At 31.4% G+C, this 15,239-nt stretch overlaps 1 protein-coding gene across 1 annotated transcript; it reads right to left on the reverse strand.

The window, feature by feature from the left end:
- Positions 1-5,593: 5,593 nt before the first annotated feature.
- Positions 5,594-14,517, reverse strand: LOC131841130 (protein I'm not dead yet-like). Its single transcript, XM_059189378.1, has 16 exons — positions 14,379-14,517; positions 13,628-13,757; positions 12,952-13,104; positions 12,525-12,640; positions 12,276-12,390; positions 11,806-11,908; positions 11,194-11,254; positions 10,783-10,908; positions 10,189-10,303; positions 9,958-10,073; positions 9,724-9,815; positions 9,001-9,093; positions 8,363-8,556; positions 7,681-7,818; positions 6,549-6,686; positions 5,594-6,078 (listed from the first exon to the last, which is right to left on the reverse strand). The coding sequence occupies exons 1-15, from the start codon at positions 14,381-14,383 to the stop codon at positions 6,552-6,554; spliced, it is 1,692 nt and encodes a 563-aa protein (XP_059045361.1). The 5' UTR covers positions 14,384-14,517; the 3' UTR covers positions 5,594-6,078; positions 6,549-6,551.
- Between the last annotated feature and the right edge of the window lie 722 nt (positions 14,518-15,239).

The following is a 15,239-nucleotide window of genomic DNA, read 5'->3' on the forward strand; positions in this document are numbered from 1 at the left end:
AGCATACTGGGCCAAGAAAATTCTGTGCGTCTGTTACCGGGTGTATTCGTGAATGGGACGGTGTTATACTGTAAGTTTCATCTTGACAAATTTTGAACGAATGATGCTCATTTAATATTAATTGCTAACATAAATTTACTTTTTCATGCGTTTCGTTACTGAATTATTATTTTTTATTAAAGAAACTTATGTATAATAAATATGATTAATTTAGTTTAAAATATTATTAAGGTGTTTAGTGTAAAATCTATATTTTCATTCTATTTTTATAACTAACCTACTCCAGATTTCTGTATATGAGAATATAAATAGTAGATAAGCTTTAGACAGAAAGTAGTAAATGTAATTTATTTATTTATTTTAATAATAATGTTTATATTATTTCATAAACAAAATATTTATAACTTTTATTGTTCCTAATACCATAGGTGTGAAGTTGTGGGCTCATCTATAGTCTGTATTTTAATCTCGGAGACTAAATTGAAAGATTTAAATGTAAAATTTTCAAATTATATCAGTTATAGCGTGGTAGTGCTGTACCTGCGATACCGATATGCTCCATCGTATTTTTTTATTTTAGAATATTAATTTTAACTTTGTATGAAGTTTCCATAGGATGTTTTAAAAATGTAAGTAGGTATATTAGTGTTTACATCATTGTCATTATATTATACAACAAAAAATACATTATTGTGATTTCAGTACATAAAATCATATTTACATTATTATTAAAGCAATTATTTTTCTTTCAAACAGGTGTATATTTTATGATATATGACTTTATATGAAACACATGTAGTCATAAACATCTGTACCTTATTAATTTTGTGTTAATGCCTTTTAAATAAACATGCACACATAATTTCTGAGTATTTTTTTTTTTTTTTATTGGGTTGTTTGGGCTATTGTCAGATGTGTAGCACCTGTAGCACTGCGACCTACATAGATCTATTGTGCTCGCCCTTTTCAGAGTTCGCTACCTAGACCCGTCAGGGACAAGAATTGAAGGATATTCTTAGGAGCGATCGTTTTTATCTCCTCGGGAAAGAGTGTAAACTTTCCAAAGGAGATATTTCGTTTATGCATGAGTGGGCTACAACCACATAGGATGTGAAGCGGCGTTTCCTCTTCAGTTTGGCAGAATCTGCAGATACTTGTCGTGCATAGGCCTAGCTTAGCCATATGCTTGTTCAATTTGCAGTGTCCTGTGAGGGCCCTAGTCATCATGCATATGTTGTTTTTACTCAATTGCAGTAATCTATTGGAGTATTTGGTCGAGAAGCCCGATATTAAGTCTTTTGAATGTATTAATCCTGGCATTTCTTGCCAGTGATTCAGTGCTTCTCGTTTGGTTATTAATTTGAGATGTCCCAGTTTTAGGCAACGAGGCACACCACAGAAGGGTTCGGGGCCCAGTTGGACGGTTTTTGCCCCTAACTTTGCCAGATGGTCGGCATTCTCATTGCCTTCAATATTTGAATGCCCGGGGACCCATCTCAGTATAATATTATTTCTGCTTCCTACTTCATTTAGTAGCAGGATACAGTTTCTAATAAGTTTAGAACGGATTTCGTACGAGTTAAGTGCTAGTAGAGCAGCTTGACTGTCCGAATAAATGTATATGTTCTGATTGATGTAGTTGAGGCTTAGGATTACTTCCAGACATCTAATTAAGGCGTAAGTCTCTGCCTGAAAGATTGAGGCGTATTTTCCTAAGCCTATATAGTTGCAGATTTTGGGTTTTACACCACATATTCCACATCCTACATCATCTCCTATTTTGGACCCGTCTGTAAACCAGACTAGGTCATGCTCTGAGTGAGACGGTGTATGGTTAAGTTGCCATTCGTCTCTTCCAGATATTTCGATTTTGTAATATTGTACAAAGTTACACTCTGGTGCCATATTGTCTTCAGGCATTCCCAGAATAGGATCACTCATAATCGAGTCTTGTATAGTTTTTATGGCCAGGGAATGCCAAGATATCCTCCTTTGGGAACTTATTCTGAGCATATTGGCTTTCGCCTTTTCCTGTATGAATAGAGGAAGGGGCGTCAAGTCCAATAATGCGTCTAGAGCTGCTCCCGGCGTGGTGCTCATGGCTCCTGTAATAATCAGACAAGCAATTCTCTGTAGGCTGTTTAGCTTGGTGGCAGCTGTGGATTGGAGGGTTTTCCTCCACCAGATTGCGCAGGCATAGGTGGTAAGTGGTCTCACCACTGCTGTATAAAGCCATAGGGCAATTTTGGGGTTGATTCCCCATCTGGGCCCCGCTACCCGTCGGCTTATACCTAGGGATGTTTTCGCCTTTTGAGTTATGTTGTCTATGTGTGTGTTCCATGTCAGTTTTTGGTCGAAGGTTACGCCCAGGTACTTGACTTCTTTGGAGCACTCTAATATTCTTCCATTTACTTTAGGCATGACAAGTTTGTCAAGTTTCTTCCTTTTTGTAAACGGAACAATTACTGTTTTATCAGGATTTACTGATAATTCATTTTCCTTACACCATTTAACTATGATGTTTAGTGCTCTTTGGATGCGGTCTGATATTGTTGTTGCACAGAACCCTCTGACCATGACTACTAAATCGTCTGCGTAGCCTTGTACCTCAAATTGGTTTTTGGTCATAACATCTAAGAGCTGGTCTACCGTTAGTAGCCACAGCAGTGGCGATAAAACGCCTCCTTGAGGGCATCCTTTGGTAGGTCGGATTTCTAACGTACTGTTGTGAAGAGTAGTTTTAATGGTTCGATTTGAGAGCATTGCTTTGATCCATTGAGTGGTGGTTTCATCCACTTTCTTGCGGATGAGTCCCTGTGAGATGGTCTCTATGGGCGTGTTATCAAAAGCACCCTCAATATCGAGAAATGCACATAGAGCTATTTGTTTGTCCTCAAAGGCCTTCTCGACCTTGTCGGTGAGTTCGAGCAAGGCGGTCTCTGTGGAATGTCCCTTGCGGTAGGCATGTTGATTCCTGTGCAGGGGAGCATTTTCGAGGATTGTAGCTCTAATGTGTTGGTCCAGAACCTTTTCCATGGTTTTTATTATGAAAGAGGTTAGGCTTATAGGTCTGTGAGACTTTGGCTGCGAGTAGTCTCTTCGACCGGTTTTCGGTACGTAGGTAACTTTGACCTTCGTTAATGGTTCTGGTATAAAACCCCAGGCAAAGCTGGCTCTAAATATTCTTACCAGATAGGGAGATAGGATGTCAAGCCCTTGTAGCCATTTCTGAGTAACTAATTAATAATTTATTTTAATATCCGACAGTGCTACAGCGCTACGTAAAAATTGCAAGAAACTGGCAACATAGATAATTTCAAATCTGTCTAGAATATAGAATAAGACTATAATAAGAAATAATTTAAAAATTACGAACATAAACTTTCACAATTTAATTATAAAGCTTGTAATATTAAAGTGCTTTTCAAGGGAGGTATGGATTTAACCTATCTGAACTTTTGAAATTTATTGTTCTTTGAAACAGAATGACCAGATGTTACAATGTCTCGGATGTAAAAAAAAACAATTTATTCTAATACAAGTACTTTGGGCTACACCGCAATCCATTTTTCGCTAAAAGTACAGTAAAAAGTTAGTATTACAATTTTCCAGCATATTATACTTAGTCTTAACTTCTTACAATCATCGTTTAGCGTGTTATTTGCAGCCTCAATCTAGCTTAATGGTATCTTTGTTGATTTTATTATGGATTCAATTTTGGTCCGAAATGATAAATGTTTAATAGAATTAATAATCGTGGCGGTATAGCTTGGTAAACCATTTTTGCTTTCAATTACGGGTTTAATTTCCCCAATACAAATATTTGTTTTCATAAGTAGCTATATGGTCAGGGTTTATGTCTCATCCATTCTATATGTATAGATATTTGCACTTATGTACTTATCTTTGAAACTTTGCTTAGCTTGGGGTTAGATGGAGTTCTGGATTATTTACTCGTATAAATATTGCATTTACCAGACAGGGTGTGTGTGACTCGATATACAGATCGTTTATATGGCTAATTTTGCAAGGTAATGCATTCTTCAAGTTTGAAGATCTACTGATTGCTTAAATTAATGAATACATTCAATCACATACATGAACACATATTAGTACACAAAGCAAACCGCTGTTATTTAAATACTCATGCTCATTATCATTTAAATACTCAATTCGAATTAAAAAAATATTATTCATATCTAACTGAAAAAGTATTTTTGACTTCTCGGACAGTATTTTATATATGCTCTTATTGAATTAAACTAGTAATTTGTTTAGAATGAAACCAAAGAATACTTTTAATACAATCGTATCAAGAAGTTTTCTCTTTAATGTCGGTTTATAGAAGAGCAAGTAAGTATTTACAATAGGTAAGAAGTTATACAAATGTTAGCGAGTTAAATAAATAAACATTCTAGTCGAGTAAATATTTATAGTAACTGTGAAAGATACATTTATGAACTCAAAAAGTTATAAAATAAATAATGATTTATGATCTGCTATTATAAGGTTTTAATCCAAATTTCCTTGACATATTTATAAATAATTTTATATATGACACTCATAAAATATATTAATAATAATGAAAACATACAATTCTGAACTATCATCATCGCCATTTAGTCCTAAGTTATGTAGAGTCTTTTAATATTTATGCCTCGTATACATATACAAATAGAATAAAATAACATTTACTACAGCGCACGTTAGAATACATAAATGTAGTGTTTATTACGTAATGGAATAGTAAATAAGATGACCCACCCGATAGCAAGTGGTAACCGTCGTCCATATGTAAACACCAACTCGGGACCTTGCGTTTTTACGTGACGCCACCATTGCCATTCTGGAGAAATAAGATTTGATGTCTTCATATCTGTAACTTCACTACCTTATATCATCTAAAACAGTTCACAAATCAAGCTGCTGGGCAGCTGAAATGCATCAAAAAGAACTAACCGCGCAGACCAATTTTATTGAGCCTACGTATTTAATTAATTTATATAAATTCAATCGAGTTTCTTGCCAGTTCTCAATAGAATATACAAACTAAATGGGACGTTAGAAAAAAATATAAATCGAATAAATTCCTACTAATTCAAATGACTGATAACACAGTAGAACGTAACATAATAGGTCTAGTTTAAAATACCGTACTAATACAAGAGCAGCCAGACAACAAAGAAACATTACCAGTTGCGTGATAATCGAGTAGTGTTAGGTATTATATCTGTTAATTTTTAGTAGAAATTTTGTTTACTTAGGTTACCAAATCCAAAATAAAAAATATAAAATTAAAATGAGATTTAGGTTGAATAAATTTTTTAAAATTATTTGAGACACATATATGTGATCGTTACCTCCTAATAATTCAAATATATATATCACATACAAGGCGATTTTAAATTTGTACAAAGTTTTATTAATAAAAACTGTCATAAATTAACTACATGTATACATTAATATTAATAAACAATTAATATTAGCAGCAGGACACAGTATTGTATGAATACGAACCTAGTTAGTTTCGTCAGATTATAATTATGAAATAAAACGATATGGTTAAATCAATAAACATTTATTGAGTACCGCATTAACTTAGTAGTTAGTTACACTATTTTAGTAAAAATAAATAAAGAACAAAACATATATTTTTCTGTTTTAAAACATAACTACTCTAGAAATAAAACTTAGTACTGATATATAGATCAGGGAAATAGAAATTTATTCATTATTTAGTAATTTTCGAGAAAATATAAAACAAGCCTTTCTACTCTCTTCACATTAATGAAACTTTACTATTATAATTCCATTCAATAGAATCAATCTCTATACTTAGACTTAATTATAGTGGCATATTTTATATTATACCCCATTTTTCAGGTATAGGAATAACTTTGCAGTTTGTTGACATCATGGTGTTACAAACAAAATATTTGCATTTCATCAACATACACCTCATTCGAAACTTTTATATTGCGGTATAATTAAACGCAATATGAATAAAAATAAAAATATATCTTTCTTCTAATTGGAGACACTGTTCATTGACGAATTTCGTGTTAGTTTTTAATTTACCTGTACAAGAAGTGATTTAGAATTAAGTATATACTATTGAAATATTCATTACCTTTTGTAGTTACAGATATATATCCACTTTCTTTTGCTGGATAGGAGTGAGTAGCTTTCTAAACAGGTACAGAAACTAACGGCTATCGATGTCATATGATATTTGAGTAGATATGCTAGATCTGTATATATCAGTTTTTTAAACTCCTTCTCCTCCTTACTCTTATTCTGTCATATAACATTTCTGCAAACCAGATCTTAACTGTATATTAACAAAGAATTCATCAACAGTTTAGTTCCAACTTCCAGCTTTTTCCACCATAAAGTCACGGAATAATATGGGTCAACAATAATAAATAATTAACACTATCAAATACTCACAAGAAGGATTACAGGCGAAAAGTTATTCCGTGTGGAAGTTACTTAAACAAACATGTTAGAATATTATCAATATTTTCAATAATAAAGTATAAACTTACATTTTAGGCACCAGGAGTTCCTGACCCGATCCAGTCTGGCATCAAGTGTAAATCTGGCCATATAACCGGTGCCCAGAATGCTATTGCGATCCATGTTATTATTGCTGTGGTTATTGTTGGACCTAATCCGGCTTTTATCTGTAATCATAGATCTAAACATAACTAACCGAATTGATGAATGTTCTAAATCAAATTTGGCTACTACAGTTAAAATCTACATAAATATAAAAAAAATTATACCCACCGATACAAAAACTAACAGTACTAAGTCATAGTCAAGAAGAATCTTGATCAGGCCAGTTTTTAAAACTAAAAAAACCGCATGGTAAACGGTTCACTATTTTAGAAGCTACGATTCCATAGACGGACACACAGACACACATAATAATAATACTAATCGCGAATAAGATTCACGATATTATAGTCATTTTAACTTCTAGCTTCTATCCTAATTAATACATAGGTATTTTAACTTGGTAACCTTCGGTATTCTATAAAGAACTAGATAATACTACTACGTAAATGTATTTAACAAAAATAAACTTATTTTAATAGAAATTGCCCGGGCAATAGCTGTACCCAATGCCAATGGCAATAACTGAATACTGATATGGCAATCACTAAAAGTCATCTAAATACGATTTAGTAATTGCCCACCCCATCTAACTCCTTAAGAGGTAAATTTTACATCACAATAACTTCTTGAAATTACACTATAAAGCATTTACTAACTTATTCTCTATAGCAATAAGTTTAAAACGGAGCTAAGTTAACATAAGAAATTAAAACAAAAAGTGTATCCTTAAGAAATTCTTTAAGAAACCTACTTTTTCCGATAAGAGGCATACCTGTTGTCAACAAATATGCCATAACACTATGTTTTTCTTTAAATTTTACCAATTTATTATTAAACGTTCTACTAGAGGATCTCTTAATGCCATCCGGCGAATTTAATTCGAATTAACTCCTTTATAAATAGGTTTAAATGTATCATCTTCTTACTGTGGGCAATATCTATACACTGGGCAATCACTGTAGGGTTTACCCTACTTGTACTCTCAGTCGCTCATAATAAAAAACTACTTGTCTTGTGTTTTACTTATTTGTATCACCGTCATAGCAATTTTCTTACCATTTTCTTAGTAGGAATTGATGCTGCGCTTTGAACGATCAAATTCCCTGGAGTACCAACGGGCAGCAAGAAACAGTACGATGCAGAAAAACCAGCCGCGATATTGTACCACAAAGGATTCCTATTAATTTCTTTTGCCTGTAATGATAAGTATTAACACGTGTATATTGAGAGCATCGTGGCATAGTTACTTACAGAAACCAGGTAAGTTTAACAGCCAAACAGTAAGTTTGTAGCCCATTCGTTTAAATCTAAATCTTTGTTGGACAATACAAACTATTTTTAAATATTCGTGATTGAGGTGTAGTCTATCCAATCTATATATATAATGAACCATATTTGAAACTAATATGGACAGTGAAATGTTGTGAAGTCAATTAGTGGTTACTATTGAATATCAAGGCTTTTTTATGTCAAAGATATTTTTATGCTTAAAATTTGCTAATCTGAAACTGCTGATTTCTACTATTTTTTTATTATTTACTAGCTACCCACGCCGACTATGCATATGTTATACATATAAGCCTTCCTCTAGAATCACTCTATGTATTAACAAAACCGCTTCAAAATCCGTCGCGTAGTTTTAAAGTGCGACAGTGACTTTATTTTATACTATGTAATGATTTCAAAAATCTACAAAATGGTTTAGATATAAGGGAATAAAATATAAAGTTCTACTTACCAACTGCATCACTATTGGGCAAAAAACATTTGCAACTGCCACATTAGAACAAAAATTTGTAACACAAATTACAACGATTATTATTATCAAGAGTACTGCTAGATTTGGTGTAGAAGATAATCCGCGTAATGATTCGCCTATTTTGTCATTTAGTCCTGTTTTTTTTGCCGCATTAGATAAGGCAAACCCACCTCCTGTAAATAATAGACAACGGACGGAATAAAAAGAACTAAACATATATAGAATTAGAAGCAACAAATACGATAAATATATCTTTCAGACCAATTCAGCTATATAACAAAATATAACTAAGCTATATTCCATTGTTAAAACATTTGTCTGTATATACATAACACAAAATAGTAGTGACTAAGATTAATCTTTCACTGCTATTTTATGTTTTGGATATACCGACAGATCTATCGACCCACATGGTAACCGTCACGCAACGTGTCATGCCTCTTATCCGCATATACTGAAGTACAGCTTACAAAGCAAGTTATTGTATGTAAGACTTAAAGTGAAGGTAAGACTTTTATAATATTTATGTTGATAAAATAGCAATAATACATGCACTAGCAACATCTAAAACAACGGCAGAAATAGGGCATAATGTAGCACTAAATATAAGTATTTACCTAAAAGAAACATGAAACTGAAGGGCATAACTGTATTCAATGTTTTCCAATCTAATACTGATGTCACAGGTCCTTTTGGAAGATCTTCATAAACTACATCAGAAGAAAATAAATTATTTTATTATTTATTTACATATAATTAAATTATACTAATTTAATCATAACTAACATACATATACATACATTCAATATCAGTGAGTAATAATACTCACTGATATTGAAACTGGTATGAATTGATAATATATACATATATTTGTGTCAAGTAAAATATATGTTAAAATATATCACATACAATCACATTACTGTTCACACAAAAAAAAAAAACAATCATCGCAATCCAACACGGCACATCGAGGTAGTGTACCCAAGATACTGGCAGCGTTGCCTCTTTGTATACCTACCTATCTTCTGGGCTTATATATTTGGGTATGTATTATACATTTTTTTATTTCTATTAGCTGTGTTTTATTTATTATATATAGTACAATAAAGTATTACAAACAAACTAAAATGATTTCGTAGGTACACCATATTGCAAACTGCTGAACATGTTATTTTCACAATCCAAACGCTACCTGCGTTTGGATTGTGAAAATAACATGTTCAACAATGTAGTGGTAAAAACTAAATTTAATTGATGCACTGTTTACTAAATATATATGTATGTGTGTATATATAGGTATATATCTTATTATAATAGAAAAAATAATTTAGGTTACATACATTTAGCTTTGCAGTTCATTATAATTTTTAGACTCGATGGTAACAGGAACATTAGAAATGATACAAACATGGCTAGGGCTGAATCTCGAACACTAAAAGAAAAAAAAGTTTTGTATTTTGCATATATTTTCATTATATAATATAACACGTTTCAGATAATGTAATGTAAAGAAAATTAAAATTTTATTTTTTAAATAAAATACTAATTAAAATGAATACATAAAAAACACGTACAATCTTTTGTCAGTCAGCTCAAAGTGCTGGATTATTTTGTCTCCCCAACCTTCGAATATTTGAGGAGATCGACAGAAGAAGCTCACCATAGCACCACCAAATAAGATTATTACCATCTAAAAACATGTGATATTTAAAAATATATTACGATTTCATACTACATTTAATTGTTAATTATTTTATATAGTCTTTAACTTGTATGCTTTTTATAAAAAAATAACAATTGTTTACAATTTCCCAAAACGATATTCTTCCCATTTTTTTGGTATCTTCTGCGATTGCTTTTTGTGCTGCCTCTCTGCCAGTTTGTGGAATTTTTGCTCGCTTTGCAGCTGCGCTTTTAGGTCTGTAAAGTTAATTACTTTTTCAATCAACTTCTAAAAATAGCAATTCGTTTTAAGCAAAAAGAAATTTACAATTTTTTTTAATTGTTTCAGTATAGTCCTAAGTCAGTTCTGTATTAGTAATAATAATATAGCTACTTTTTTTTAATAAATAAAAATGACTGTGTCCTGTTTATTTAAAAATATTGTTTGTTTTTAAGATTATTGCAAGGTTAGTTAAATAAAACATATTTGTATTAAGGAAAATAATATATTATATTACATGTCTCATAATGTATTATTTACTTCAAATATTTGAATATTTCGATAAATATTGTACATTTGACGAAGTCACCGTATGCAACTTTATATGTTTTAATGAAAGCTCGAACCGGAATCAACCAGGGATTAAAAAATTTTGTATTTAATGTAGAAAAAAATATAAAGTTTTTACAATCCCTAAAAAATGTACCGAAATATAAAAACTGTCATTAAAAAATACCTTAAAAATCCAAAATATACTATTGCCAAATAAAGGTATACACATATCTCCATGATGATCATGTATGGCACTGCGAAGGCAGAAAATTTTGGAAAAGATAAATATTCGGGTGCATCTGGGTAAGCGCTGAAATAATATTAGTAATTATTTACCATTTTTAAAATATATACCATAAATATCTAGTATAATTAAATACTATTTTTATTTCTAAAATCTATATATCCCAAAATATAAATGGTATGCTCTATTGTATTTATTTCTTTCTCATAAATAGTGAAATTAACTTTAAAGAAAAGGATAACTGCTGAAACAAATTTATTAGACTTTCTCATCCACGTATAAAATTAAATATAAAAAAAATATTATTACTAAAATACGAGGACATTGGTTAACAATTTATCGTGAACTTACTTTTGAAATAATCCCTTAAATACTAAATTTGTAGCAGTACCAACTAGAGTGCCTATTCCACCTGTAAAATTAAAACAGTTATCTCAATTAGATATCTAAAACAAACTATTTACTGAATTGTTGGGTATAGAAAATCTGATAAGTGTATAAAATGTACATATTACGATGTCTTTGTCAGTTCTGTTGCATCCATCTACTGTAAACAAACTAGAGTATCCACTGCAACATTACTAGTAAATATTTGATCATAAATAATTTTCATACTCGTAGCTGCCCATTTGTTTAGAAATATTTAGTTTTATATACTCGAAATATCGAGTATCCGAAACTTAACAACATTAGCATTTCATTTAAAATTACTTCATTCCAAAAATTATAAAGACTGAGTATATATTTTTATGTAGTTGAGGCACAGTCATTGAGATATTATAATTTTTACCAAACCCTCAATAAAGAACCTTAATTTGCCTACATTTAGTATTCATTAACCTATTTTATTACTATTTTATTAAATTTTTATTTTTTTGTTTTAATAAATAAATATAGAGATTTAATAGTTACTCAAAACAAAAATAATAAATGCAGAAAACAGAGATGAGGAAATTAACAAACCAATAGTAGCTGAAAACGTAGTGGCACAGAAGTAACATGACGTTATATCTGAGGCAAATTTCTCTCCATCGGCATTTGTTTCATACATAGTTATAATTTTTTGCTGCAAAATAAATTCAGTCTTTAAAGATTTAATTCCACTTATTTTTAATAACGTCGTCGAATAAAGACGGCCTCACTGGCCTAGAGGTTCAATTCCTCGCTCGTTGGAAACATTTGTATTTATGAGTATGACATCATAACACAAGCTCTGCTTAGCTTGGGACTAGATGGCGCTGACTGAATAATCCCGTTATTATTATTATAAGCATGTACAGCTCCACGGACATCGCGTTGTCATGTGATGCCTATGGTATCACGCATGTGCTGCTTGTCGATTAAAATAGGTGTAACTGAGATTACCACCGTCTGGTTGGGCCACTTCTTAGAAGTAGAGTATAAAAAGTAATATAAAATATGGTGAAACTTACATCATCAAAAACTTTTAATAACGCAAAATTTATCGGTACCATCATGGTTGTAGCCGCTGTATTTGTAATCCACATCGATACGAATGTTGTCACTATGCACAGTGAACCCAATAATCTATAAGAGAACATATATTACATGTCATGTCATGTGTCCATCTGATGGACTGCCATTCCAATTCCACTACAGAAAAAACAATTAAATAGTAGTAGTCGTATCTAGCATTTCAATACTTTCCCAGGTCCTCTTACCTGAGGTGAGAATATCCAATAGTCCGAATTGTAAAATATGCCATTCGTTTATGCAGTCCAGATTGTTCCACAGAATAAGCTAAAATTAAACTTCCCAGAAACATTACAATCGAGTCCTGGAGGTTAGATTGAAAAATAAATACTGTAAGTTATTTTTTATAATATTAATCTATTGTCTTTGAATAAATCGTAACACGCCATGTTCGAATTGCCATATTATATATATGAATTTATTTATTTATTGCTTCAGGAAAAATAAATAAATGGAAATATGTTAAATAACTGATATTCAAAATCTTATAAAATTAAAATTTTTTCTAACAATGATATATTTTTAAATAAGTTCTCGATACAATTTGAAGTACTACTGTGACGCATAATTATTAATGAGTAACACAACAATAATAGTAGTGTTTAATATACTTACATTCATATAAGCTTTGCTAACTTCACTGGTAGACATAACATCGGCGAGTGGAAAAATAAGAACAGGAAGAAAAGACGTAACGGCCAATGGGATGCACTCAGTTACCCAGTATGTAGCCATAAGTACAAGGGTATACGCGCACCATTGATATGGCTAGAAACAAAATTATTTATCAAATCATAATTTCTACTTACTTTACTGCATGAATTGTTCAATCTTGTATAGGGCAAACATATCGAAGATTTACCTAAGTCTATCTCGTTAGAGGTAGACTTTGAAAAGTCGTTTGCGTGACCTACTTCCGACGCCAAGCAGCTTTGTGTGTTTTGGTTGAAAAGACGGTGGCATTTCGAGATAAGAGATATGATATCTTAGTTGTCCTAAATTGCAACGCATGGTAGTATCGTGGATCACATGGATATCACGATAATTTTATGGAAAATAAAAATATTTAACAATCTCGACGTTTCGACGAGGTTGCACTAGCCATGGTCAAGAGCTAAATGGAGTACAGTGATGTCAATGTCGGTAGGTGTCAATAGTTTTTTCAACTACTGTCACTAGATTACCTAATTTATTCAGCATCAAACACCGATTAGCTATATATATTAATAATGAATAGGGTTTAATTTTCATTTAAAAATAATATAACAGACAGGTAAAGAATAATGCTTACTTGAGGCGGAAATGGGAGGAGAATAGGTATTATAACAATTGGCGTTAATAAACATACAACACCTTGCCAGTGCACCGCAAGAAATATTTTTATTTTTTCCAACAATTCCAATGGTGGCTCTTCTTTTCTCCTGAAAATGAATTTGTTTACTACAATAAAATAATGTTTCAAAACATTATTAAATGCCTAATACAGCGAATATTAATAAAATAAATAAATAAATAACCCTGGACAATTAACACAGTGTACAATGGATACTAAAGAACTGATATACATAATACATACATACATGCATACACCATACATACAAACCGACCGATACAAATAATCATAAGCAAATCGAATCCACGACTATCGGAGGTAAAGCGGTGTGCTGAACTGCTAGGCTACCGAGGCCTTCAAATCTTAATAATGTATTAGACAGGGCTCAAAGTTGCGTCTCTCTGCTATTTCAACCGGAAGCAATTACAAGGTCAAAGGAATACTACTTAAATGTATTTTAGCCTCATTATACCCAATTTGGATGAAATTTGTCGTTATTAATGCATGAGACATGGCTAGGCATATTGCAAAAATATTTTTAAATACGCAATCAATTACGAATCGTTAGGAAAATTTGAAAAGTATATCATAATATATAGAAAGCTAATTACTACTAATATTCAATTTTCAAATTATTATATAAGAAATTAGATCAAAATACTTCTAGATAGTATATCATAGTAAACAGCTAGTCATAAATAGTTCTTACAGCATTTTTATATCTAGTTTATTTCAAAAGTTCATTCACTAGAACTTGCAAAATAATACTACGAATCTTCTTGTTTAGAAAATTAAATTTATTTTCTTGATAATGGGAGAAAATATTTATATATTATTTGCTACTAATAAGCTTCGATAACTTAATTACTATTAAAAATCTTTATACATATTTGTCAAAGTTAAAAGAATAGAAAATTGTCAAAAAAAATTTTAATATAAGTATTTAATGTACTACTAAAAGTATAAAATTTTTTCTACTAAAAGTATTGAATGTGATTTAATAATATTTCTTTAAGGAATCAGACGTGGACCTACTTGTTCAACTTTATTAAAAAAATTGTAAAAGTGACTATACTTAGGAATTTTAAAGAACTATCGATTCTAAGGAAGTAATTCAGGTATAATAGCATAACTTTATAGCAGTTTAAGTGACCATCAATATATACTGAAACCTTAACTTACATAGATATCGTAGATGATTACCTTACGCAGACGCAGTTCCGAATATAGTCATAGAATGGTCTACCGTAAGTAACCTCTAAGTCATTCCTCAGAGAGGATCACAGTTTCCTTGTGCTTGTAACTTCATAGATCGCGGTATTTGATTTAACTCTAGGTCCTGAATTTGCTACCAGCGAATATATCATTCAAATCTAGTCTATCTAAGTAGTTTCCGGGGTCATAGCCCGAATTACTACTAATAGTAGTAATTCAATAAGCAAACGGAAGACATGATCCGTATTTATGATTTTATGATCAAAATTTTACTGAAATAAAATCATAGAGTTACGTCTTACTTCATTCAAATTAGCTCTCACTTTAACCTTAGTCGGCTCGTTTTTTAAGTTTA

Source organism: Achroia grisella, unplaced genomic scaffold (assembly GCF_030625045.1).
Source record: "Achroia grisella isolate CSIRO2021 unplaced genomic scaffold, CSIRO_AGI_Agris_v1 utg1573, whole genome shotgun sequence".
In the NCBI taxonomy this organism is placed as follows: domain Eukaryota; kingdom Metazoa; phylum Arthropoda; class Insecta; order Lepidoptera; family Pyralidae; genus Achroia; species Achroia grisella.

Bases quoted from the DNA above. Each gene is read 5' to 3' on its own strand.
- LOC131841130 (XM_059189378.1), bottom strand. The intron at 8,557-9,000 runs GTAAATACTTAT...TATTATTTACAG, and splicing joins CAGTTTCATGTTTCTTTTAG to GAGGTGGGTTTGCCTTATCT. The intron at 6,687-7,680 runs GTAAGAAAATTG...CTATGATTACAG, and splicing joins CAATTCCTACTAAGAAAATG to ATAAAAGCCGGATTAGGTCC.